The sequence below is a fragment of the Stegostoma tigrinum genome, chromosome 35 (genome assembly GCF_030684315.1).
Source record: "Stegostoma tigrinum isolate sSteTig4 chromosome 35, sSteTig4.hap1, whole genome shotgun sequence".
NCBI classification, from domain to species: domain Eukaryota; kingdom Metazoa; phylum Chordata; class Chondrichthyes; order Orectolobiformes; family Stegostomatidae; genus Stegostoma; species Stegostoma tigrinum.
The window spans coordinates 9,441,163-9,468,925 of NC_081388.1; the positions used below are offsets into that span (position 1 = coordinate 9,441,163).

Consider the following 27,763-nt stretch of genomic DNA (forward strand, 5'->3'; position numbering starts at 1 on the left):
GTGAGGAACAGGGAGCGGGCGCAGCTGAACACGTGGCTACGCAGCTGGTGTAGGAGGGAGGGTTTCAGATATGTTGATAATTGGGATGCCTTCTGGGGAAGGTGGGACCTGTACAAGAAGGACGGGTTGCATCTGAACTGGAAGGGGACCAATGTCCTGGGTGGAAGGTTTGCTCGAGTAGTTCGAGAGGGTTTAAACTAGTATGGCAGGGGGGTGGGAACCTGAGCTGTATACCAGAGGTGAGCGTTGATGCAGGTGAGGCAGTAGCAAGAGGTAGACCAGCTAGTGGGAAGGATTTTCCTGGGAAGGAACCAAGGGATCGGTTAAAGTGTGTTTGCTTTAATGCAAGGAGTATCAGGAATAAAAGTGATGAACTTAGAGCATGGATCAGTACCTGGTGCTATGATGTTGTGGCCATAACAGAGACATGGGTTTCTCATGGGCTGGAATGGTTGCTGGATATTCCAGGGTTTAGAACATTTAAAAAGAATAGGGAGGGGGGAAAAAGAGGAGGGGGTGTAGCACTACTAATCAGAGAGGGTATCACAGCTACAGAAGCTTCCATTGTCGAGGAAGATCTGCCTACTGAGTCAGTATGGGTGGAAATTAGGAACAGCAAGGGAGTAGTCACCTCGTTAGGGGTTTACTACAGGCGCCCCAATAGCAGCAGGGAGATTGCAGAAAGCATAGGTCGACAGATTTTGGAAAAGTGTGGACGCAGTAGGGTTGTTGTAATGGGTGACTTTAACTTTCCTAATATTGATTGGAACCTCCTTCGAGCAGAAGATTTGAATGGAGCTGTTTTTGTAAGGTGTGTTCAGGAGGGTTTCCTAACGCAGTACGTTGACAGGCCGACGAGGGGAGAGGCCATTCTAGACTTGGTGCTCGGAAACGAGCCGGGGCAGGTATCAGATCTTGTGGTGGGAGAGCATTTTGGTGATAGTGACCATAACACTCTCTCATTCTACATAGCTATGGAGAAGGAGAGGATTAGGCAGAATGGGAGGATATTTAATTGGGGAAGAGGAAACTATGATGCGATTAGACACGAGTTAGGAAGCATGGACTGGGAGCAGTTGTTCCATGGTAAGGGAACTATAGACATGTGGAGATGGTTTAAGGAACAGTTGTTGGGAGTGATGAGTAAATATGTCCCTCTGAGACAGGCAAGACGGGGTAAGATAAAGGAACCTTGGATGACGAGAGCGGTGGAGCTTCTAGTGAAAAGGAAGAAGGTAGCTTACATAAGGTGGAGGAAGCTAGGGTCAAGTTCAGCTAGAGAGGATTACATGCAGGCAAGGAAGGAGCTCAAAAATGGTCTGAGGAGAGCCAGGAGGGGGCACGAGAAAGGCTTGGCAGAAGGAATCCGGGAAAACACAAAGGCATTTTACACTTACGTGAGGAATAAGAGAATGGTCAAAGAAAGAGTAGGGCCGATCAGGGATAGCATAGGGAACTTGAGTGTGGAGCCTGAGGAGGTAGGGGAAGCCCTAAATGAGTTTTTTGCTTCTGTCTTTACGAAAGAAACGACCTGTGTAGTGAATGAAACCTTTGAAGAGCAGGTGTGCATGCTGGAATGGATAGAGATAGAGGAAGCTGATGTACTGAAAATTTTGTCAAACATTAAGATTGACAAGTCGCCAGGCCCGGATCAGATTTGTCCTCGGCTGCTTTGGGAAGCGAGAAATGCAATTGCTTCGCCACTTGCGAAGATCTTTGCATCCTCGCTCTCCACTGGAGTCGTACCTGAGGACTGGAGAGAGGCAAATGTAATTCCTCTCTTCAAGAAAGGAAATAGGGAAATCCCCGGCAATTATAGACCGGTAAGTCTCACGTCTGTCGTCTGCAAGGTGTTAGAAAGGATTCTGAGGGATAAGATTTATGACCATCTGGAAGAGCATGGCTTGATCAAATACAGTCAACACGGCTTTGTGAGGGGTAGGTCATGCCTTACAAACCTTATCGAGTTTTTTGAGGATGTGACTAGTAAGGTTGATGAGGGTCAAGCTGTGGATGTGGTGTATATGGACTTCAGTAAGGCATTTGATAAGGTTCCCCATGGAAGGCTCATTCAGAAGGTCAGGAGGAATGGGATACAGGGGAACTTAGCTGCTTGGATACAGAATTGGCTGGCCAACAGAAGACAGCGAGTGGTAGTAGAAGGAAAATATTCTGCCTGGAAGTCAGTGGTGAGTGGGGTTCCACAGGGCTCTGTCCTTGGGCCTCTACTGTTTGTAATTTTTATTAATGACTTGGACGAGGGAATTGAAGGATGGGTCAGCAAGTTTGCAGACGACACAAAGGTCGGAGGTGTCGTTGACAGTGTAGAGGGCTGTTGTAGGCTGCAGCGGGACATTGACAGGATGCAGAGATGGGCTGAGAGGTGGCAGATGGAGTTCAACCTGGATAAATGCGAGGTGATGCATTTTGGAAGGTTGAATTTGAAAGCTGAGTACAGGATTAAGGATAGGATTCTTGGCAGCGTGGAGGAACAGAGGGATCTTGGTGTGCAGATACATAGATCCCTTAAAATGGCCACCCAAGTGGACAGGGTTGTTAAGAAAGCATATGGTGTTTTGGCTTTCATTAACAGGGGGATTGAGTTTAAGAGTCGTGAGATCTTGTTGCAGCTCTATAAAACTTTGGTTAGACCGCACTTGGAATACTGCGTCCAGTTCTGGGCGCCCTATTATAGGAAAGATGTGGGTGCTTTGGAGAGGGTTCAGAGGAGGTTTACCAGGATGCTGCCTGGACTGGAGGGCTTATCTTATGAAGAGAGGTTGACTGAGCTCGGTCTCTTTTCATTGGAGAAAAGGAGGAGGAGAGGGGACCTAATTGAGGTATACAAGATAATGAGAGGCATAGATAGAGTCGATAGCCAGAGACTATTTCCCAGGGCAGAAATGGCTAGCACGAGGGGTCATAGTTTTAAGCTGGTTGGTGGAAAGTATAGAGGGGATGTCAGAGGCAGGTTCTTTACGCAGAGAGTTGTGAGAGCATGGAATGCGTTGCCAGCAGCAGTTGTGGAAGCAAGGTCATTGGGGTCATTTAAGAGACTGCTGGACATGCATATGGTCACAGAAATTTGAGGGTGCATCCATGAGGATCAATGGTCGGCACAACATCGTGGGCTGAAGGGCCTGTTCTGTGCTGTACTGTTCTATGTTCTATGTTCTATGTTCTATGTTCTCCAAAGCTATAATGAGCATAAAGGCTTAATTTGTTGCTGCTTTCCTTTGTCCTGCTCCCAGGTCATTCACAGTGGCAGCAATTGCTCAACTATTTCTCCTCGGCTGTACCTGGATATTTGGCATTTTCCACTTTCAAAAAGAAACTGTCAGCTTTGCATATATATTCACCATCGTCAACAGCCTGCAAGGAGCGTTCATCTTTATACTTCACTGTCTACTCAACAAACAGGTAGGAGGCTGTCCCTGCCCAGGCGATGCCAATCAGTGCAGTCTGCAGCTGGCCCTCCCTCATTCCCACCCTTCACATCTCACACGGTGCAACCCTTTTCCAATGTATTTATCAATGTTTCCGTAAATCACATTGCACCTCTTCCACGTTGATACTGTAACACTCTGATATACCCCACACCCTTCACTGTAACACTCTCTGATATACCCCACACCCCTCACTGTAACACACTCTGATATACCCCACACCCCTCACTGTAACACTCTCTGATATACCCCGCACCCCTCACTGTAACACTCTCTGATATACCCCGCACCCCTCACTGTAACACTCTCTGATATACCCCACATCCATCACTATAGCACTCTCTGAAATACCCCACACCCCTCACTGTAACACTCCCTGTTATACCCCACACCCCTCACTGTAACACTCTCTGATATACCCCACACCGCTCACTGTAACACTCTCTGATATACCCCACACCCCTCACTGTAACACTCTCTGAAATACCCCGCACCCCTCACTGTAACACTCTCTGATATACCCCGCACCCCTCACTGTAACACTCTCTGATATACCCCACATCCATCACTATAACACTCTCTGATATACCCCACACCCCTCACTGTAACACTCTCTGATATACCCCATATCCATCACTATAACACTCTCTGATATACCCCACACCCCTCACTGTAACACTCTCTGATATACCCCACACCCATCACCGTAACACTCCCTGATATACGCCACACCCCTCACTGTAACACTCTCTGATATACCCCACACCCCTCACTGTAACACTCTCTGATATACCCCACACCCCTCACCGTAACACTCTCTGATATACTCCACACCCCTCACTGTAACACTCTCTGATATACCCCACACCCCTCACTGTAACATTATCTGATATACCCCACACCCCTCACTGTAACACTCTCTGATATACCCCACACCCCTCACTGTAACACGCTCTGTTATACCCCACACCCCTCACTGTAACATTCCCTGATATACCCCACACCCCTCACTGTAACACTCCCTGATATACCCCACACCCCTCACTGTAACACTCTCTGATATACCCCACACCCCTCACTGTAACACTCTCTGATATACCCCACACTGCTCACTGTAACACGCTCTGTTATACTCCACACCCCTCACTGTAACACTCTCTGTTATACCCTACACCCCTTATTGTAACACTCTCTGATATACCCCACATACCTCACTGTAACACACCCTGATATACCCCACACCCCTCACTGTAACACTCTCTGATATACCCCACACCCCTCACTGTCACACACTCTGTTATACTCCACACCCCTCTATTTCTCAAACAATAACCTTATTATTGCTCCATGCTCTCCCCTCGATTTTGCATTATATCACTTCCCTTGATTCCTGGTCATTTCCTGCCAAAGCATTGCATTCCTATGTTTGGAATTCCCTGCTTTTTGTTGCCTTCTTCCTGTATTAGAAATACTCAAAACCATTCAGTTTCTTGATCCTTTGCCCTGTCAGTCCCATTTCCCTTTCCGCATGCTCAATGTCTTTTTTACTTTCATCCAACCAGCTTGGGGAAAAATGGCCATTTATCCCAACTGTCCTGTCCTGGACTGCCTCTGTTCCACAGGAACTGTGGTCAATTCCTTTGACTTTGGTTTGATTGATTTTAAAGTTGGAGTTGGAGACAATGAGAATTTTATGACACACAATGTTTTGTTAATGATCAGGAATGTGATTTGTACAATAGAAATAGATTCGCTAGCAATCTGAGAAAGGGAATTCTTGCTAGGCCAACAGAGCGTGGTCAGGTTGGATAGATCTTTTTAAGTCTCTGGCATGCTGGGCTGAGTTGTAAGATCAAGTCCCCATGTCTTACCAAAAGCATTGGCCTGCTTTCCTCACCAAAGGGAAACAAAAGGTGATGGTTAAGCCTAAGGGTTACCATTCCTCAAGAAATGAAAGAGGTTGGGAATGAAAACCCTTCATGGTAGCATCAGACAGTGTGGGTATTGAACCCACGCTGTTTGTACTACTCTACATTGCAAACCAACTATCCACCCAACTGAGCCAAACCAACCCCCCCCACGCCCTCAATGGCGCCATTGCATCAACATAGCCTTCCATTCTTTTCTCCCTCAATGTGTCTCTTGCTTCAGGTGTCCACCTGCCCTCAAAGCAATGTTCCAATTCCCTGGGAGTCTCCATCAGTCTAACGGGTAGTTAATGGAACCACTTTGTTTTTTTCCAAAGGTGAGGGATGAATACCGGAAACTGCTCCCATGCTGCTTAAAACCCATCCTGTACTCCGATATCATCCAGACGTCCAGTGTCCCAATGATCAGCCTGCAGTTGAGGAATGGCTCGACATACAGGTTTGCTTCTCCATTGCCATCTCTCTTTTCTGTGTCTGTACAATAGCGCCTCCCACTGAGTGTGGATGTGACCAACTGTTAACACTGGTCATGTCTGCAGTGATGCTGGGTTTGCCTCAGAAAGGCAGCCAACATCATCAAAGACACTTCCGACCCCAGTTATAATCTCTTCCAACCTCTTCTGCTGGGTAGAAGATACAGAAGCTTGAACATTCACACCAACAGTTTCAAGAACAGCTTCTTCCCCTCTATTGTTAGATTTCTGAATGGACCTCTCAAATTTTAAATCTTATGTTGATCTCACTCAGTGTGCACCTTCTCTACAGCTGTAACACTCTCTCTGTTCTATTACCCTAATGCACTTTGTGTGGTATGATCTGCCTGTACTGTAGGCAAAACAAAACTTTTCCCTGTATCTAGGTGCATGCATTAGGGATGGGAACCAAAATTGTAGTTCAACTATAGAAAAGGTTGAGAGTAGGGTGGTCCGAAATAAAGTTTCAGGGAAGCAAGATGGCACCGGCAAGCAAGAAGTTGGTTTGAAGTGTGTCTACTTCAACGCCAGGAGCGTCCGGAATAAGGTGGGTGAACTTGCAGCATGGGTTAGTACCTGGGACTTCGATGTTGTGGCCATTTCAGAGACATGGATAGAGCAGGGACAGGAACGGTTGTTGCAGGTTCCGGGATTTAGATGTTTCAGTAAGAACAGAGAAGATGGTAAAAGTGGGGGAGGTGTGGCATTGTTGGTCAAGGACAGTATTACAGTAGCAGAAAGGATGTTTGGGGACTCATCAACTGAGGTAGTATGGACTGAGGTTAGAAACAGGAAAGGAGGCGTCACCCTGTTGGGAGTTTTCTATAGGCCTCCAAATAGTTCCAGAGATGTAGAGGAAAGGATAGCAAAGATGATTCTCGATAGGAGTGAGAGAGACAGGGTAGTTGTCATGGGGGACTTCAACTTTCCAAATATTGACTGGGAACACTATAGTTCGAGTACTATAGATGGGTCAGTTTTTGCCCAGTGTGTGCGGGAGGGCTTCCTAACACAGTATGTAGATAGGCCAATAAGGGGCGAAGCCACATTAGATTTGGTACTGGGTAATGAGCCCGGCCAGGTGTTAGATTTGGAAGTAGGTGAGCACTTTGGTGATAGCGATCACAATTCTGCTATGTTTACTTTAGTGATGGAAAGGGATAGGTGTATACCACTGGGCAAGAGTTATAGCTGGGGGAAAGGCAATTACGATGAGATTAGGCAAGATTTGGGGAGTATAGGATGGGGAAGGAAATTGCAGGGGCTAGACACATTAGAAATGTGGAGCTTATTCAAGGAAAAGCTCCTGTGTATCCTAGATAAGTACGTACCTGTCAGGCAGGGAGGAAGCTGTAGAGCGCGGGGGCCGTGGTTTACGAAGGAGGTGGAATCTCTGGTCAAGAGGAAGAAGAAGGCTTATGTTAGGATGAGATGTGAAGGCTCAGTTAGGGCACTTGAGGGCTACGAGGTAGCCAGGAAAGACCTAAAGAGAGAGCTCAGAAGAGCCAGGAGGAGACATGAGAAGTTGTTGGCGGATAGGATCAGGGTAAACCCTAAGGCCTTCTATAGGTATTTAAGGAATAAAAGAATGACAAAAGTAAGATTAGGGCCAATCAAGGATAGTAGTGGTAAGTTGTGTGTGGAGTCAGAGGAGATAGGGGAAGCACGAAATGAATATTTTTCAACAGTATTCACTCTAGAAAATGACAATGTTGTCGAGGAGAATACGGAGATACAGGCTACTAGACTAGGTGGGATTGAGGTTCACAAGGAAGAGGTATTAGAAATCCTACAGAGGGTGAAGATAGATAAGTCCCCTGGGCTGGATGGGATTTATCCTAGGATCCTCTGGGAAGCCAGGGAGGAGATTGCCGAGCCTTTGGCATTGATCAGGAATAGTGCCAGACGACTGGAGAATAGCAAATGTGGTTCCCCTGTTCAAGAAGGGGAGTAGAGACAACCCTGGTAATTATAGACCAGTGAGCCTTACCTCAGTTGTTCGTAAAGTGTGGGAAAAGGTTATAAGGGATAGGATTTATAATCATCTAGAAAAGAATAAATTGATTAGGGATGGTCAGCACGGTTTTGTGAAGGGTAGGTCGTGCCTCACAAACCTTATTGAGTTCTTTGAGAAGGTGACCAAACAGGTAGATGAGAGCAAACCGGTTGATGTGGTGTATATGGATTTCAGCAAGGCATTCGATAAGGTTCCCCACAATAGGCTATTGTACAAAATGCGGAGGAATGGAATTGTGGGAGATATAGCAGTTTGGATCGGAAGTTGGCTTGCTGAAAGAAGACAGAGGGTGGTAGTTGATGGGAAATGTTCATCCTGGAGACCAGTTACTATTGGTGTACTGCAAGGGTCGGTGTTGGGTCCACTGCTGTTTGTCATTTTTATAAATGACCTGGATGAGGGCGTAGAAGGATGGGTAAGTAAATTTGCAGACGACACTAAGGTCGGTGGAGTTGTGGATAGTGACGAAGGATGCTGTAGGTTGCAGAGAGACATAGATAAGCTGCAGAGCTGGGCTGTGAGGTGGCAAATGGAGTTTAATGCAGACAAGTGTGAGGTGATGCACTTTGGTAGGAGTAACCAGAAGGCAAAGTACTGGGCTAATGGTAAGAATCTTAGTAGTGTAGATGAGCAAAGAGATCTCGGTGTCCATGTACACAGATCATTGAAAGTTGCCACCCAGGTTGACAGGACTGTTAAGAAGGCATACAGTGTTTTAGCTTTTATTAATAGAGGGATCGAGTTCCGGAACCAAGAGGTTATGGTGAAGCTGTACAAAACTCTGGTGCGGCCGCACTTTGAGTATTGTGTATAGTTCTGATCACCGCATTATAAGAAGGATGTGGAAGCTTTGGAAAGGGTGCAGAGGAGATTTACTAGGATGTTGCCTGGTAAGGAGGAAAGGTCTTACGAGGAAAGGCTGAGGGACTTGAGGCTGTTTTCATTAGAGAGAAGAAGGTTGAGAGGCGACTTAATTGAAACATATAAAATAATCAGAGGGTTAGATAGGGTAGATAGGGAGAACCTTTTTCCTAGGATAGTGATGGCGAGCACGAGGGGGCATAGCTTTAAATTGAGGGGTGAAAGATACAGGACAGATGTCAGAGGTAGTTTCTTTACTCAGAGAGTAGTAAGGGAATGTGACGCTTTGCCTGCAACGGTTGTAGCTTTACCAACTTTAGGTACATTTAAGTCGTCATTGGATGAGCAAATGGATGTACACGGAATAGTGTAGGTTAGATGGGCTTCAAATCAGTATGACAGGTCGGCACAACATCCAGGGCCAAAGGGCCTGTAGTGTGCTGTAATGTTCTATGTTCTATGTTCTATGTGATAACAATAAATCAAACCAAACCAAAAAGTCCTTAACTACCTTATCACTGCCTCGGATCAGTTGGTGGTCCCTTTTTTTCTCAGAGGCAGCCAGATGGAGATGTAAGCCCTATTGCAGAGAGCCATACTTAAACTGACAGGGCAGTACAGCCCTGCGGGAGTGCTGCATTATCAGTTACCATTCTGTTCCTTCTCAACTCACCAATTCTGCTCTTCCCAGGCAGGGGGGATACGTCCAATAGCGTCATTTCAAACGAGTCGAAGTGTTGTCCTCAGCCATCGAACATAATTGACTGTGTTGCCAATACGGGAGCTTGCTGTGTACACATTGTCCACTGCAGTTCCTCTACTTCACTTCAGAAGCGCGTTGCATGCAGTATGGAACTTTGGGACGTCCTGAGAGGTGCTACATAAATACGGATTCTCCAGAAAAACCGGACGCAGGGCCATATTTTTTGTGTGCAGGAAAACCTGATTCTGCCTGCCAGTCAATGACCCCTTCCTCAGCGCTTGGCTGAGCCTGATTACAGCAGGAAAGGAGGCCATTTGGCACTTCATCTCTCTGCTTCCTATCTCTCTCTCTCTCTCATTCTGTCAGTTAGTCCCATCTCCCTGTCTTCTCTCTGTTTCACTGCAAATAGTCTCTCATCTGGGTAACATTAGTTTTGAAAGCCAGGAGCATACTTGTCTCCACCACAGTCTCAGGCAACGCATTCCTGGATCCTAACCACATGTGATCAAGTCTACTTTTCATTTTGCTACCTTTGGTTCTTAAAGCATTCACCTTCAATTTTTGAACCATCTGACGATGAGAACGGTTTCTCTCTGTCTGCCCTGTCTAGCTCCCTCATGGTTTCGGGCTCTATGAATTCCCTACCCAACATTGTCTTGTCTAAGGAGCTCAAGTCCTGCTCTGCTAGTCCTTCTTACATTGTCAATGCTTTGGTCGAACCAAGCCATCTCCACGGAGGGCGCCCTACTGAGGGAGTAGACTGTCCTGCGACACATCTTTTACAATTCCATTGTTGGATGTACGTCATGAAAGTGAGGAATACTTTTCCCCAGGGCAGGGCTGACCGAAACTAGAGGGGCATGGGTTTAAGGTTAGAGGGGAAAGATTTAAAAGGGACCTAAGGGGCAACTTTTTCACACAGAGGGTGGTGTGTGCATGGAACAAGCTGCCAGAGGAAGTGGTGGAGGCTGATACAATTACAACATTTAAAATGCATCTGGATGGGCATATGAATAGGAAGGGTTTAGGGGGATATGTGCCAAGTGCTGGCAAATGGGACTCAATTAATTTAAAATATCTGGTCAGCATGGATGAGTTGGACTGAAGGGTCTGTTTCCGAGCTGTGTTCCGAGTGATATCCTAAGGATACATCATGCCCCCGAGAGCTCTTGTGGAGCAGTGATGGCATCCCTACCTCTGGGTTAGAAGACCCAGTTTCATATCCTTCCTGTTCCAGAGATCATAGAGTTAGGCTAGCCCTTCAGCCCATTGAGTATGCACTAACCTAGCTACACAAAACCCAATTCCCAGGACTTCGCCATAGCCTAAATGTTGCTACATCTAAAGACTGTGAGCCTCAGAATGTGGTCAGCATTGGCTACCTGGACTGAAGAGACTGTTTCCATGCTGTGTGACACAATAACTCAGCTACCCTCCCAGGCAGTGCATTCCAAACCCCCACCACCCACTGGGCGTAAAGAGTTTTTCTCAAAGTCCCTTTAAACCTCCTGCTCTTTGTCTTAAACTTATGGCCCTTCATGATTGACCCTTCAAGCAATGGGAACAGATGCTATCTATCCACCTGGCCTACGTTCCTCATAATCTTATACACCTCTATCAGGCTCTGCACCCCTTCTCAACTTTCTCTGCGCCAAAGAAAACAACCTGAACTTATCTGGCCTAAATTCATGGGTATATCTGAACAGGTTGGTTAAAAACGGTCAGGCTGACTAGCAGGGTGGCTCAGTGGTTAGCAGTGTTGCCCTGTAGCACCAGGCACCCAAGTTCAATTCCAGCTTCAGGTCACTGCCTGTCTGGGGTTTGCATGTCTGTGTGGATCCTCTCTGGTTTCCTCCCACAGCCCAGAGATGTGTATGGTGGCCATGCCAGATTGCCCGGTAGTGTGCAGGCTAGATGGGTTAACCGTGGCAGGTGTGGGGTCACAGGGAGAGTGTGGGTCTGGGTGGGATGTTCTTCAGAGGGTCAATGGGCCAAATGGCCAGCTTCTACACCAAAAAGATTCTATGAGGTCAGAAATGAGTCGATCTCCAGCACGTCAATGACATCTACTGGCCGCACAGTAATACTGTTTAGAGTTCCCTCGGCTCCTCCCTCATGATCAATCTTAAAGTGATCATTGGGGCCATTCTATTATTCTACTGAGATGTCTGCAATGTCGCATGGGGGAGCGTAAAGGTACACAAGTGGTGCCAGGCGAGGTGGATGAGATCAGTTGAGAATTCCGCGCGTGCAAGATGCCAGATGGATTGGAACCAGACAGTCAGTGAAGCAGTAATATTTAACACTGGCTGTGACATAGTGAATGGGGAGAGAGCAGGAGGGTGGTGTTGAGACAAGTGAGCAGACTGAACAGAGGAGCAGGCTCGGGTAGCCATACAGCCCACCCTCGCTCCTGGTTTCTGACGCTTCTTCGAGAAGATAAGCAATACCAAAGTTCTCACTCTATCTTCCTCAAGTTGTCAGTTCTGCCCCTCCCCAGGCAGAGGTGGAAAACATACAATGGCATTGTTCCACGGAGCTGGCCTTAGCTGCTCAGAAACAACAAGACTGTGTTGCCACTTTTGGGAAGTGGCTGTCAACAAACTGGCCACAAACTGACCCAAAACGTCAGCTTTCCCGCTCCTCTGATGCTGCTTGGCCTGCTGTGTTCGTCCAGCTCTACGCCTTGTTATCCCAGATTCTCCAGCATCTGTAGTTCCTACTGTCTCAATTTGCTGGTCAGCACTTTGGGATATGCTGAAAGGCGCTGTGTAAATGCAGTGGGATGCTGGGCCAGTTTTTTATTTCGCCTGGGCAAACCTGACTCTGTCTGTCAATCAATGTCCTCTCACCTCTACTATCTATGATGTAGAATTGCGATCTGATTACAACAGGGAAGGAGGCCATTCAGCTCCCCCAGGCCTGCTAGTCAAGTGGTATAATGGGATTACTATCTATCATGTTGATTGAGTACATCATTAGCGAAGCCAAATTATAGCGGATGACTTGTAACTGGGACCCGGGAGAAGGTTCCGCCTCTGTAAATAGTTAGTAAACATTTGCTAGTTACCATCAATGTGGTTTCTAGCTCCCTTCTGTCAAACTGAAGACTCTCACAAGAATGAAACAGACAACGAGATCAAGGCTGACCTAACTTTGGCCCCAACTGTTCTTTCCTGCTTACTGTACAACTGGAATACTGTGAATAGTTCCGGGTCTCCTGATCTCAGGAAATGTGTATGACATTGGAGGCAGTCGAGAGAAGGTTCACTAGATTGATCCTGGGAAAGGCAGTCTTATGAGTAGAATTAGCTAGAATTCATTGAAATTTAGAGGAATGAGAGACCACCTTATTGAAACATCTAAGATTCCGCTCTGGGTAGATGGTTTTTATCCCCTGATGGGAGAGTCTAGAGTAGGGAGGAAGGATATTATTAAGCTGGAGAGGGTTCAGAAGAGATTTACCAGGATGTTGCTGGGAATGGAAGGTTTGAGTTACACGGAGAGGCTGGGTGGGCTGGGACTTTTTCACTGGAAAGTAGGAGTTTGAGGGGTGACCTTATAAAGGTTTATAAAACCATGAGGGGTACAAATAAGGTGAATAACAGATGTCTTTTCCCCAGGACTTCAAGACAGGGGGGGATATTTTTGAAGGTAACAGGAGAAGGAGTTAACAAAAACATGAGGGACAATTTTTTTTAGACAGAGAGAGGTTCGTGGGTGGAATACACTGCTAGACTAAGTGGTGGATGAGGGTACAGTTACAATGTTTAAAAAACATTTGGATAAGAGCATGAATAAGAAATGTTTGGAGCGATATGGGCCAAATACAGACAGGTGGGATTAGTTTAGTTTGGGATTATGATTGGCATGGACTGGTTGGACCGAAAGGTCTGTTTCTGTGCTGTATGACTCTATGACTCTAGTTTATCGAACGAGCATAATCAGATAGGGTTAGGATTAAGATTAGGGTTAGGGTTGGAGTCATTGTTAATCCTACCACAAACCCATTTAACAAAGAGATGAGGAGGAATTTCTTCTCTCAGTGAGGAATGAATTTGTGAAATTCTTTACAACAGAGTGGTATCAAGCCTGGATCATTAAGTACATTTAAGGCTGAGATAGATGGATTTTAATCAATAAGGGAGTTGAGAGTTATGGGGGGAACAGCAGATAAGCAGAGTTGCAGATTATCAGATCTGCCACGATCTCATTAAATGACAGGGCCGATATGCTCCAATATTTTATGGGTTTATTTGAGATCACAGGTAACTGGAACCTGAGGGAAGATGGATCTGATAGGGTGCTGCTAGTACTAGCCTGTCTAAATAATAAATAGTCGCTCATTTTCAACTCCCTTAGTAATGGCACCCAAATCATCGAATTACACAGTACAGAAGAGACTCTTCAGCCCATTGAAACTGTACTGCCAAAGTCCAATCATAATACTGATATAGCCAATGAGGCCAAAGTGAGCCTGATTTTGGCCTTCACTTCCTGCATGTGTTCTCTATAGCTCTCGATTCTCTTGTCAATCAAAAATATGTCCAACTCAGTCTTGAAGTTTGCCAGGGAAGAGAATTACAAATGCTAGAGATCCCACGAAAGAAAACCTATCTCCACACCTCAGCCTTAAATAGGAGACCCTAAATTTTTAAACTGTGCTTCCAGACTGCCCCTCAAATATCATCTCAGTATTCAGCGCACAGATGCCTTTCAGGATCTCATATGTTTTGAAAAGGTTGCCTTGCATTCTTCTAAATTCCAATGAGGAAGGGGCCCCAACTGCCTTCATAAACTAACTCTTTCATCAACAGCATTATATTATAGAGTCATGTAGTGTTGTATAGTATGGAAACGGGCCCTTCGGTCCAACTCATCCATGCTGACCAGATATCCCGAATTCATCTAGTCCCATTTGCCAACATTTGGCCATATTCCTCTAAACCCTTCCTATTCATGTACCCACCCAGATGCCTTTTAAATGCTGTAACTGTACAAGCCTCCACCACTTCCTCTGGCAGCTCGTTCCATATACGCACCACCCTCTGTGTGAAAAAAGTTGCCCCTTGGGTCCCTTTTAAATCTTTTCCCTCTCACCTTAAACCTATACCCTCTAGTTTTAGATTCCCCCACCCTGGGGAAAAGGCCTTGGCTATCCAGGACCCTCATGATTTTATAAACCTCTATTACGTCAGCCTCTAACACTCCAGCGGAAAATAGCCCCGGCCTACTCCCTACATCTGAAACCTTCCAATAGCAGCAACATCTTAGTAAATCTTTTCTGCTCCCTTTCAAATTTCACAACATCTTTCCTATAGCAGGGAGACCATAACTGAGCTCAGTATTCCAGAAGTAGCCTCACCAGTGTCCCGTACAGCTGCAACATGACCTCCCACTGACTCACTGCACTGACCAATAAAGAAAAGCATGGCAATTCCTTCCTTCACTACATATTTCCTCACAGCAGCACACAATTTTGAAGTTCAGCAAAACAAGTGGATCACTCTAAGTATTCCTAAACTTAACTCTCAAACACCCTTGAATGGAATGCAAACTCCACATTCTGTCTCCGCAAATACTGCCACAGCTGCTGAGCTTTCCCATTGATTTCTGCTCTTTTTTCTGACTTCCAGCATCTGCAGTTTTCATCCTTTTCTTTTTCCTCTCAAGGAGCGTTTCCCAATGAGTTTTACTTGGAGTCAGGGTTTAATTCATTTTCTAACCTTCAAGGAGTCACTGTTCGGGGGGTGGGGCACATATTCAGTTTCAGTGCCGTGCAAGCCAGCTCCTGGGGGCCATAATCGTGACCTTCAGGGGAAAAGGAAGACCCTGTTTTGGAGCAGGATCTAACCCTGTTTCTCTCGGTTGCTCCAGAACAGAGACCACCAGCTGTCACAACGCAGCATGAACAACCTCTCCCCATCGTTACACCCGGAGATGGGATTACCATGCACTTTGTTGCCAGGAATTTGCTGGGCTGTACCTTCGCAGGGAATACCGTGCGGATCTTCCACTGGGATGCTGTTTCTGAACATTCCCTAACAATGGGCTGAATGATTTGTAGACTGACAGCAGCCACTCCATGAACGAATGATAAGAATTGAAATGAACCTGCGTCCCAGCGTAAGAAGATCCATGTTTGAGATGTCAACATCAATGAAGTCTTTCAGTGGGATGCCTCTTTCTGTAATGTGCTGGGAGTATTTTGCATTGTACAGTAAGCTATGGAAACTCCATGTCCAATGTGTTTTTTTGAAATGTCCTAAATGGTTCCAAAGGAACACACCTGATGGCTGGTTTGAGTTCTGTGCTGCCATGCTTTATTATCCTGACATTTTAAGTTATATTTTTTGCCAGCACTTTTGTAAATAAATGTGTAGAAATCTAATGGAGGTGAACTTCTGAACTGATCGCCATTATTTCCATCGGGCGATAGTGCTGTCGGGTAATGTCACTCACACAGAGAGCTGGGTTAATATTCAGGAGTTAAAATCCCGCTATAACAGTGGGTTGAATTTAAAATTTGATGAATAAATCTGGAATTGAAAAATATTCACAGTAATGGTGACCATGACTTACCATCTGTTATTAACCTATCACTATGCTGTTGTCAGGGGAGGCAATGGTCATGTGGTTTTATTGCTAGGCTATCAACCCAGGAATTCAGCTGGGGATCTGGGTTCAAATCCTACCACAGCTGGTGGTGGAACTTTAATTTAGTTTTTTTTTAAACTATCTGGAATTAAGAATCCATTACAAATTGTTGGAAAAAAAACTATTTAGTTCACTAATGTCCTTTAGGGAAGGAAACTGCCATCCTTACCTGATCTGGCCTACATGTGACTCCAGACCCACAGCAGTGTGGTTGATTCTTAACTGCCCTCTGAACTGGTATAATAAGCTGTTCAGCTCAAGGGCGGCCTGAGATGGGCAATAAATGCTGGCCCAGCTAGCGATGCTCATGTCCCACAACCTTCGCAGGGAATACCGTGTGGATCTTCCACTGGGATGCTGTTTCTGAACATTCCCTAACAATGGGCTGAGTGATTTGTAGACCGATAGCAGCCACTCCATGGTTCATCTGGTTCATGACTGTCTTTGCAAGAAGAGAAATCTGCCACCCTTATCTGGCCTGCCCCACATGTGACTCCAGACTCACTGTAATCTATCTCACTCTTAGCTGCCCTCTGAAATCGCACAACAGGGTCTTCGATTCAGGAGTAATTAGTGACAGGTAATAAAAGCTGGCCTTGCTAGAAATGCCAATGTCCCTATTAAAGGATTTTCCTTCAAAATGGCAATAATCCAAAGTTGGCCAGGGGCATGTGTTCCTGGCTTCCAATCTCTGAACCCTGCTGGAGGCTTGGTTCACCTGACAAAGCTAAACCCTCTGGGTAGCTCCTATCATTCCAGTGCTGCTCAAATAGAGGGCTATTTCACATCATTGCACGCACACTGAAATGTCATACAGTCGTAGAGACATGCAGCATGGAAACAGACCCTTTGGTCCAACTCGTTCATGCCAACCAGATATCCTAAGCTAATCAAGTCCCATTTGCAAGCAATTGGCCCATTTCCCCTAAACCCTCCCCATTCATATATCCGTCCAGCTGTCTTTTAAATGTTGTAACTGTACCAGCTTCCACCACCTCCTCTGGCAGCTCATTCCATACACGCACCACCCTCTGTGTGAAAAAGTTTCCCCTCTCACCTTAAACCATTTTCTGAAGAAGGGTCCAGACCTGAAACGTCAGCTTTCCTGCTCCTCTGATGCTGCTTGGCCTGCTGTGTTCATCCAGCTCTACACCTTGTTATCTCTTAAATCTATGCCTTCTAGTTTTGGACTCCCCTATCCTGGGGAAAAGACCCTTGGTTATTAACCTTATCCAGGCCCCTCATGATTTTAGAAACCTCTATTAGGTCACCCCCGCAGCCTCCGACGCTCCAGCGAAAATAGCCCTAGCATATTCAACCTCCCCCTACAGATCAAAACTTCAAACCCCGGCAATATTTTTGTAAATCTTTTCCGAACCCTTTCAAGAAATAACATCTTTCCTCTAGCAGGGAGACCAGAACTGGGCACAGTATTCCAAAAGTGGCCTAACCAATGTCCTGTACAGCCACAACATGACCCTCCCAAAACCCTGTATGCAATGCATAGACAAAAAAAACTATAACTTTATTCCATACAGATCCTGTAATTAAAGAGAGCTCCAGTTTGTGCTTCAGGGCCTGGACCATCAACAAAACCTTTTACAGGTTGAGATGGCATGGAGTTAATATAAATCAAATTGATTAATTTTAAGCTTTATAAAGCATTTTTTTGTTTCATAAGATATGGGCATTGCTGGCTGGGCCGGCGTGCATTGCCTGTCCCTAATTGCCCGGAGAATGCGGTGTTGAGCTGTCTCCTTGAACCGTTTGCTGTAGCTACACACATATGCAATGTTAATGAAGGGAGTCCCATGACTTCTACTCAAAACACTGACAGAATACACGATAGCAACATGACTTCTAATTATAATCTGATCAATGTCCTAAATGTGCCCTGTGGTTTAACTGTGGAACTGTTCATCTCAAGCTGTCCTGGGTTTCAATCCCTGGTCTATTAATGAATTGTGTCCAGGTTTGTAACAGCTGCACTGAAACTGACCTGGAACAGAAAGAGAGCTATGTCGAGTTTTCAGCTACGTATAGGTTCAGGCTTGTTTGCTGCTGTGATGTGTCTTGCAGCTTTAGATACTTTTAAGAAACATGGTGTAATCACTGCATTGTAGTTTGTGACTTGGTGGTACAAAGCTCTCTGTCTCCACCTTACTGGGGCCACTTGCAGCATGGCACACAGAGAATCAAGCAAACATTTATAACTCAGTTGCTCAGTCCTAGCCCAGACACCAGTATCTGTGACTGTAATGTATTAGTGGCCATAATAAACATATATCGAATCTTACAGCACTATGTGGCTCCTGTCTAGTTCTTAATTTGTGGATAGCTCTTATGTTAGAGGAGCTTATGTAGGTGTTGCCTCATCCGGTAGAATATCCTGCTACCGTTGAAAGTTCTATGACTGCATATAGGGCAGATCGTGAGGGCAAATCAGATCATTGGTGAGGTATGTCACGGTTGACTAACCAAAGTCATTCATTGCCCTGGTTTATCGGTGATTTCACTCCTTGGCAAGTTTCTTGCAGGCTCTTCCAGGCTCTGCTGATACCCTCTTCTCGTGTAGGATAAATTGTTGTTCCCTTTGACAGTTAGCATTCTTGCCAGTCTGTCTTGATGAGTATTCGACTCTGTGTCTTTATTTCTTAGTGATTTGACTGCGAGCTGAGGTGAAAGGCTTAGTCCCTGAGTGTGGGGCAATAGGGCAGAAAGGAGGTGATTTAGAATGTAGTCCCAGAAGCCTGCAACTTATATGAGCATAAGAATTAGAAGCAGAATATATACAGATATACTCCTCCAGCTTTTAATAAAATCATGGTTTATCTGATTGTAATCTTATCTCTACCTTCCTTTCATGATTCTCCCACAGTTCAAAATTTTGTCCCAGTGTAGGCAGTGATCCATTTCCAGATTTCTGACAATTTCAAATATTTGTAACCTTCTCAGGGAGAGAATACCTCCTGAGCCCCATCTTAAAGTAGATTATGGTGTGTGTACGTGTGTAAATAAATATCTGGATGGATTGAGCGATTGAAGTGTGCACTGTACAACAACTGTTCTGTGAAGATCGGAAACTGGAATAGAAATTGGAACAGTCATTTTAACAATGAACACATTGGGAGAAGTGAGCTGTTGTGGGAAGTGTCTTTGCTTGTGTAGATACCTGTCCTATGTAGTGGGTTAATTAGCGGAGTTCGGATAGTGATGTAAAAGTACACACACATGCAGAAACACGTGCGCACACACACACACAGAAACACGTGCACGTGCGCGTGCGCACACACACACACACACATAGAAACACGCGCGCGCACACACAGAAACACGTGCACGTGCGCATGCACACACACCCACTCTCACACACATACACACACACACAGAAACACGCGCACACACACACACAAACACGTGCGCACACACGCACAGAAACACATGTACACACACAGACACACAGAAACACACACACAGAAACACGCATACACACACACAGAAACGCGCGCACACACACACACAGAAACGCACGTGCGCACACACACACACACACAGAAATGCGCGCACACACACAGAGAAACGCACACGTGCACACAGAAACACGCGCACACATACACACACAGAAACATACGCACGCACACACACACAGAAACACGCGTGCGCATACACACACACAGAAACACGTGCGCGCGCGCACACACTCTCACACACACACAGAAACACGCACGCACACACACAGAAACATGCGCGCGCGCACACACAGAAACACGTGCACGTACGCGCGCACGCACACACACAGAAACATGCACGCACACTCACACAGAAAGACGTGCGCACACACACACAGAAACACATGCACACACGCGCGCACACACACACAAACACGTGCACACACACACGCAGAAACCCATGCACACACACAGACACACAGAAACACACACACACAGAAACATGCACACACACACAGAGAAATGCGCGCACGCACACACACAGAGAAACGCACACGCGCACACACACAGAAACGCGCACACACACAGAAACGCGCACGCGCACACACACAGACACATGCACACACGCACGCACACACACACAAACACGTGCACACACACAGAGAAACACAGAAACACACACAGACACACAGAAACACAGACACACAGAAACACGCACACACACACACACACACAGAAATGCGCGCGCGCACACACATGCACACACAGAAACACGTGTGCGCACACACACAGAAACACATGCGCACACACACACAAACACGTGCACACACACACAGAAGCACATGCACACACACAGACACACAGAAACACACACACAGAAACACCCACACACACACAGAAATGCGTGCGCACACACACACACACACACACACACACACACAGAAATGTGCACACACACACACACAGAAATGCATGCACTCACACACACAGAAGCGCGCACGCGCACACACACACAGAAAAATGCGCACACATACACACACTACACTCAGAAACATGCACGCATGCGCGCATGCACACACACACAGAAACACGCGCGCGTGCACACACACACAGAAACAACTGCACGCGTGCACAAACACACTCTCTGTCACACACGCACAGAAACAGGCGCGCGCGCGCACACACACACAAACATGTGCGCACACAAACACAGAAACACATGCACACACACACACACACACACACACACACACACACACACACACACAGAAACACATGCACACACACAGACACAAAAAACACACATGCACAGAAACACGCACGCACACACAGAAATGCGCGCACGCACACATACACAGAAACGCGCGCACACACACACAGAAACGCGCACACACACAGAAACGCGCACGTGCACACACACAAACACGCGCACACACACACACACACAAAAACACGCGCGCGCACACACACACAGAAACACACACATGCACGCACACACACTCTATCACACACACACAGAAACACGCGCGCGCTCACACACAGAAACACGCGTGCGCGCACCCACGCATACACAGAAACACGCGCGCGCACACACAGAAACACGTGCACATGCGCATGCACACACACACACTCTCTCACACACATACGCACACACACACAGAAACACGTGCACGCACACACACAGAAACACATGCACACATGCGCGCACACACACAGAAACACGCGCACACATACACACACACAGAAACACGCTTACGCACATGCACACACACAGAAACACACGCGCGCACAAACACACAGAAACACGCGCATACATGCACACACACACAGAAACATGCGTGCGCATACACATGCAGAAACACGTGCGCGCGCACACACACACTCTCTCACACACACAGAAACACGCGCACGCACACACACACAGAGAAACACGCGTGCACACACACACAGAAACACGTGCACGTGCGCGTGCACACACCCAGAAACATGCGCGCATACACACACAGAAACACGTGCACACACACACAGAAACACATGCACACACACACAGAAACATGCACACACACAGACAGAAACACGCGCTCACACACACAGAAATGTGCACACACACACACGCACAGAAATGCGTGCACACACACACAGAAACACGCGCACACATACACACACACACAGAAACACGCATGCGCACACACACACAGAAACATGCGCGTGCGCGCACACACACACACACTCTCACACACACACAAAGAAACACATACGCGAACACACAGAAACACGTGTACGTGTGTGTGTGCACACACACACACACACACTCTCTCTCACACACACACCGACACATGCACACACGCACGCACGCACACACAAACACGTGCACATACACACACACAGAAACACGCGCGCGCACACACACACAGAAACACGTGCATGTGCGCGTGCACACACACACAGAAACATGCGCGCATACACACACAGAAACACGTGCACACACACACAGAAACACATGCACACACACACACACAAACACGTGCACACACACACAGAAACACATGCACACACACAGACACACAGAAACACATGCACACACACAGAAACATGTACACACACATACAGAAACACGCGCTCACACACACAGAAACGTGCACACACACACACGCACAGGAATGCGTGCACACACACAGAAACATGCGCACACATACACACACACAGAAACACGCATGTGCACACACACACAGAAACATGCGCGTGCGCGCGCACACACACACACACACAAAGAAACACATACGCGCACACACAGAAACATGTGTACGTGTGTGTGTGCACACACACACTCTCTCACACACACACCGACACATGCACACACGCACGCACACACACACAAACACTCTCACACACACACACACAGAAACACGTGCACGCACGCACACAGACACAGAAACATGTGCGCGCACACACAGAAACACATGCACACACGTGCGCGCACACACACAAACACGTGCACACACACACACAGGAGCACATGCACACACACTGACACACAGAAGCACATGCACACACACAGAAGCACGCACACACAGAAACACACACACACATGCAGAAACACGTGCGCGCGCACACATACATGCGCACATGCACACACACAGAAACACGCACTCACACACACAGAAACGTGCACACACACACGCACAGGAATGCGTGCACACACACACAGAAACATGCGCACACATACACACACACAGAAACACGCATGTGCACACACACACAGAAACATGCGCGTGCGCGCGCACACACACACAAAGAAACACATACGCGCACACACAGAAACACGTGTACGTGTGTGTGTGCACACACACACACTCTCTCACACACACACCGACACATGCACACACGCACGCACACACACACAAACACTCTCACACACACACACACAGAAACACGTGCACGCACGCACACAGACACAGAAACATGTGCGCGCACACAGAGAAACACATGCACACACGTGCGCGCACACACAGAAACACGTGCACACACACAAACACATGCACACACACACACAGGAGCACATGCACACACACTGACACACAGAAGCACATGCACACACACAGAAGCACGCACACACAGAAACACACACACACATGCAGAAACACGTGCGCGCGCACACATACATGCGCACATGCACACACACAGAAACACGTGCACACACATGTGCACACACTCACACAATCACACAGAAACACGCCCAGAAACACGCACACAAACACACCTCCCAAATCACAGGCACGTACACACAAACACACACACAGAAACACACACACACACCCACACACAGAAACAAGTGCGCGCGCACACACACACACACACACACACACACACACACACACACACACAGAAACACGTGCGCACACACACACAGAAATTCGTGTGCGTGTGCACACACACATACACACACTCTCTCACACGCACAGAAACACGCGTGCACACACACACACACACACTCTCTCACACACACACACGGAAACATGTGCGCGCACACACACACACAGAAACACGCGCGCACACACACACGCACACAGAAACACGTGCGCACACATGCACAGAAACACATGTACACACACAGACACACAGAAACACACACACAGAAACGCACGCACACACACAGAAACGCACGCACACACACAGAAACGCGCTCACGCACACAGAAACACGCGCACACATACACACACACACAGAAACACATGCGCGCACGCACACACACAGAAACATGCGCGCGCGCACACACAGAAACACGTGCACGTGCATATGCACACACACATTCTCACACACACACACAGAAACACGCGCGCACACACACACAGAAACACGTGTGCATACACGCACAGAAACACGTGTACACACACAGACACACAGAAACACGCACACAGAAACATGCACACACACAGAAAGGCGCACACACACACAGAAACGCACGCACACACACACACAGAAATGCGCTCGAGCATACATAAACACGCGCGCACACACACATACACACACAGCAACAAACGCACGCACACACACACACAGAAACACGCGTGCGCACACACACACAGAAACACGTGCGCATACACGCACAGAAACACGTGTACACACACAGACACACAGAAACACGCACACACACATAGAAACGCATGCACACACACACAGAAACGCGCTCGAGCATACCCAAACATGCGCACACACACACATACACACACAGAAACAAACATGCGCACGCACACACACAGAAACACGCGTGCGCACACACACACAGAAACACGTGCGCGCGCGCACACACAGAAACACGCATGCGCGCACACAGAGAAACACGTGCGCGTGCACACACATACACACAGAAACACGCGCTCACACACACAGAAACGTGCACACACACACGCACAGGAATGCGTGCACACACACACAGAAACATGCGCACACATACACACACACAGAAACACGCATGTGCACACACACACAGAAACATGCGCGTGCGCGCGCACACACACACACAAAGAAACACATACGCGCACACACAGAAACATGTGTACGTGTGTGTGTGCACACACACACTCTCTCACACACACACCGACACATGCACACACGCACGCACACACACACAAACACTCTCACACACACACACACACAGAAACACGTGCACGCACGCACACAGACACAGAAACATGTGCGCGCACACACAGAAACACATGCACACACGTGCGCGCACACACACAAACACGTGCACACACACACACAGGAGCACATGCACACACACTGACACACAGAAGCACATGCACACACACAGAAGCACGCACACACAGAAACACACACACACATGCAGAAACACGTGCGCGCGCACACATACATGCGCACATACACACACACAGAAACACGCATGTGCACACACACACAGAAACATTCGCGTGCGCGCGCACACACACACACACAAAGAAACACATACGCGCACACACAGAAACATGTGTACGTGTGTGTGTGCACACACACACTCTCTCACACACACACCGACACATGCACACACGCACGCACACACACACAAACACTCTCACACACACACACAGAAACACGTGCACGCACGCACACAGACACAGAAACGCGCTCGAGCATACCCAAACATGCGCACACACACATACACACACAGAAACAAACATGCGCACGCACACACACACAGAAACATGCGTGCGCACACACACACAGAAACACGTGCGCGCGCACACACACAGAAACACGCATGCGCGCACACAGAGAAACACGTGCACGTGCGCGTGCACACACATACACACAGAAACACGCGCTCACACACACAGAAACGTGCACACACACACGCACAGGAATGCGTGCACACACACACAGAAACATGCGCACACATACACACACACAGAAACACGCATGTGCACACACACACAGAAACATGCGCGTGCGCGCGCACACACACACACACAAAGAAACACATACGCGCACACACAGAAACATGTGTACGTGTGTGTGTGCACACACACACTCTCTCACACACACACCGACACATGCACACATGCACGCACACACACACAAACACTCTCACACACACACACACAGAAACACGTGCACGCACGCACACAGACACAGAAACATGTGCGCGCACACACAGAAACACATGCACACACGTGCGCGCACACACACAAACACGTGCACACACACACACAGGAGCACATGCACACACACTGACACACAGAAGCACATGCACACACACAGAAGCACGCACACACAGAAACACACACACACATGCAGAAACACGTGCGCGCGCACACATACATGCGCACATGCACACACACAGAAACACGCACTCACACACACAGAAATGTGCACACACACACGCACAGGAATGCATGCACACACACACAGAAACATGCGCACACATACACACACACAGAAACACGCATGTGCACACACACACAGAAACATGCGCGTGCGCGCGCGCACACACACACACACACAAAGAAACACATACGCGCACACACAGAAACACGTGTACGTGTGTGTGTGCACACACACACACTCTCTCACACACACACCGACACATGCACACACGCACGCACACACACACAAACACTCTCACACACACACACAGAAACACGTGCACGCACGCACACAGACACAGAAACATGTGCGCGCACACACAGAAACACATGCACACACGTGCGCGCACACACACAAACACGTGCACACACACACACAGGAGCACATGCACACACACTGACACACAGAAGCACATGCACACACACAGAAGCACGCACACACAGAAACACACACACACATGCAGAAACACGTGCGCGCGCACACATACATGCGCACATGCACACACACAGAAACACGTGCACACACATGTGCACACACTCACACAATCACACAGAAACACGCCCAGAAACACGCACACAAACACACCTCCCGAATCACAGGCACGTACACACAAACACACACACAGAAACACACACACACACCCACACACAGAAACAAGTGCGCACACACACACACACACACACACACACACACACACAGAAACACGTGCGCACACACACACAGAAACACGTGTGCGCGTGCACACACACATACACACACTCTCTCACACGCACAGAAACACGCGCGCACACACACACGCACAGAAACATGTGCATGCACGCACACAGAAACACATGCATGCACACACACAGAAACACGTGCACATGTGCGTGCACACTCACACACACACACACAGAAACATGTGCGCACACACACAGAAACACATGCACACACGTGCGCGCACACACACAAACACGTGCACACACACACACAGAAACACATGCACACACACAGACACACAGAGGCACATGCACACACACAGAAGCACGCACACACAGAAACACACACACACACATGCAGAAACACGTGCGCACGCACACACACATGCGCACACGCACACACACAGAAACACGGGCACACTCGCATGCACACACTCACACAATAACACAGAAACACGCCCAGAAACATGCACACAAACACACCTCCCGAAACACGGGCACGTACACACAAACACACACACAGAAACACACACACACACCCACACACAGAAACAAGTGCGCGCACACACACACACAGAGAAACGCGCACACACACACAGAAACACATGCGCACACACACACAGAAACACGTGTGCGCGTGCACACACACATACACACACTCTCTCACACGCACAGAAACACGCGCGCACACACACACACAGAAACACGTGCATGCACACACACAGAAACACGTGCGCGTGCACACACACACACACACACACTCTCTCTCTCTCACATACACACAGAAACATGCGTGCGTACACACACACACAGAAACGCGTGCGCACACACATACGCACACAGAAACACGTGCGCACACACGCACAGAAACACATGTACACACATAGACACACAGAAACACACACACAGAAACGCGCGCACACACACAGAAACGCACGCACACACACAGAAACGCGCTCGCGCACACAGAAACACGCGCACACATACACACACACAGAAACACATGCGCGCACGCACACACACACAGAAACATGCGCACACACACACACAGAAACACGTGCACGTGCACATGAACACACACACACAGAAACACGCGCGCACACACACAGAAACACATGTGCATACACGCACAGAAACACGTGTACACACACAGACACACAGAAACACG

General features: G+C 47.7%; 1 protein-coding gene across 2 annotated transcripts in view; it reads left to right on the plus strand.

The window, feature by feature from the left end:
• Window positions 1-18,371, plus strand: part of LOC125447391 (adhesion G protein-coupled receptor E2-like) — a 94,148-nt gene extending 75,777 nt beyond the window's left edge. For both annotated transcript variants that reach the window (XM_059640042.1, XM_059640041.1), the window contains 3 exons: window positions 3,252-3,420; window positions 5,692-5,813; window positions 15,306-18,371. In XM_059640042.1, coding sequence (XP_059496025.1) covers window positions 3,252-3,420; window positions 5,692-5,813; window positions 15,306-15,339 — 325 coding nt within the window. In that variant the 3' untranslated portion in view covers window positions 15,340-18,371. The remainder of the gene's footprint in view (window positions 1-3,251; window positions 3,421-5,691; window positions 5,814-15,305) is intronic.
• The last annotated feature ends 9,392 nt before the right edge of the window (window positions 18,372-27,763 follow it).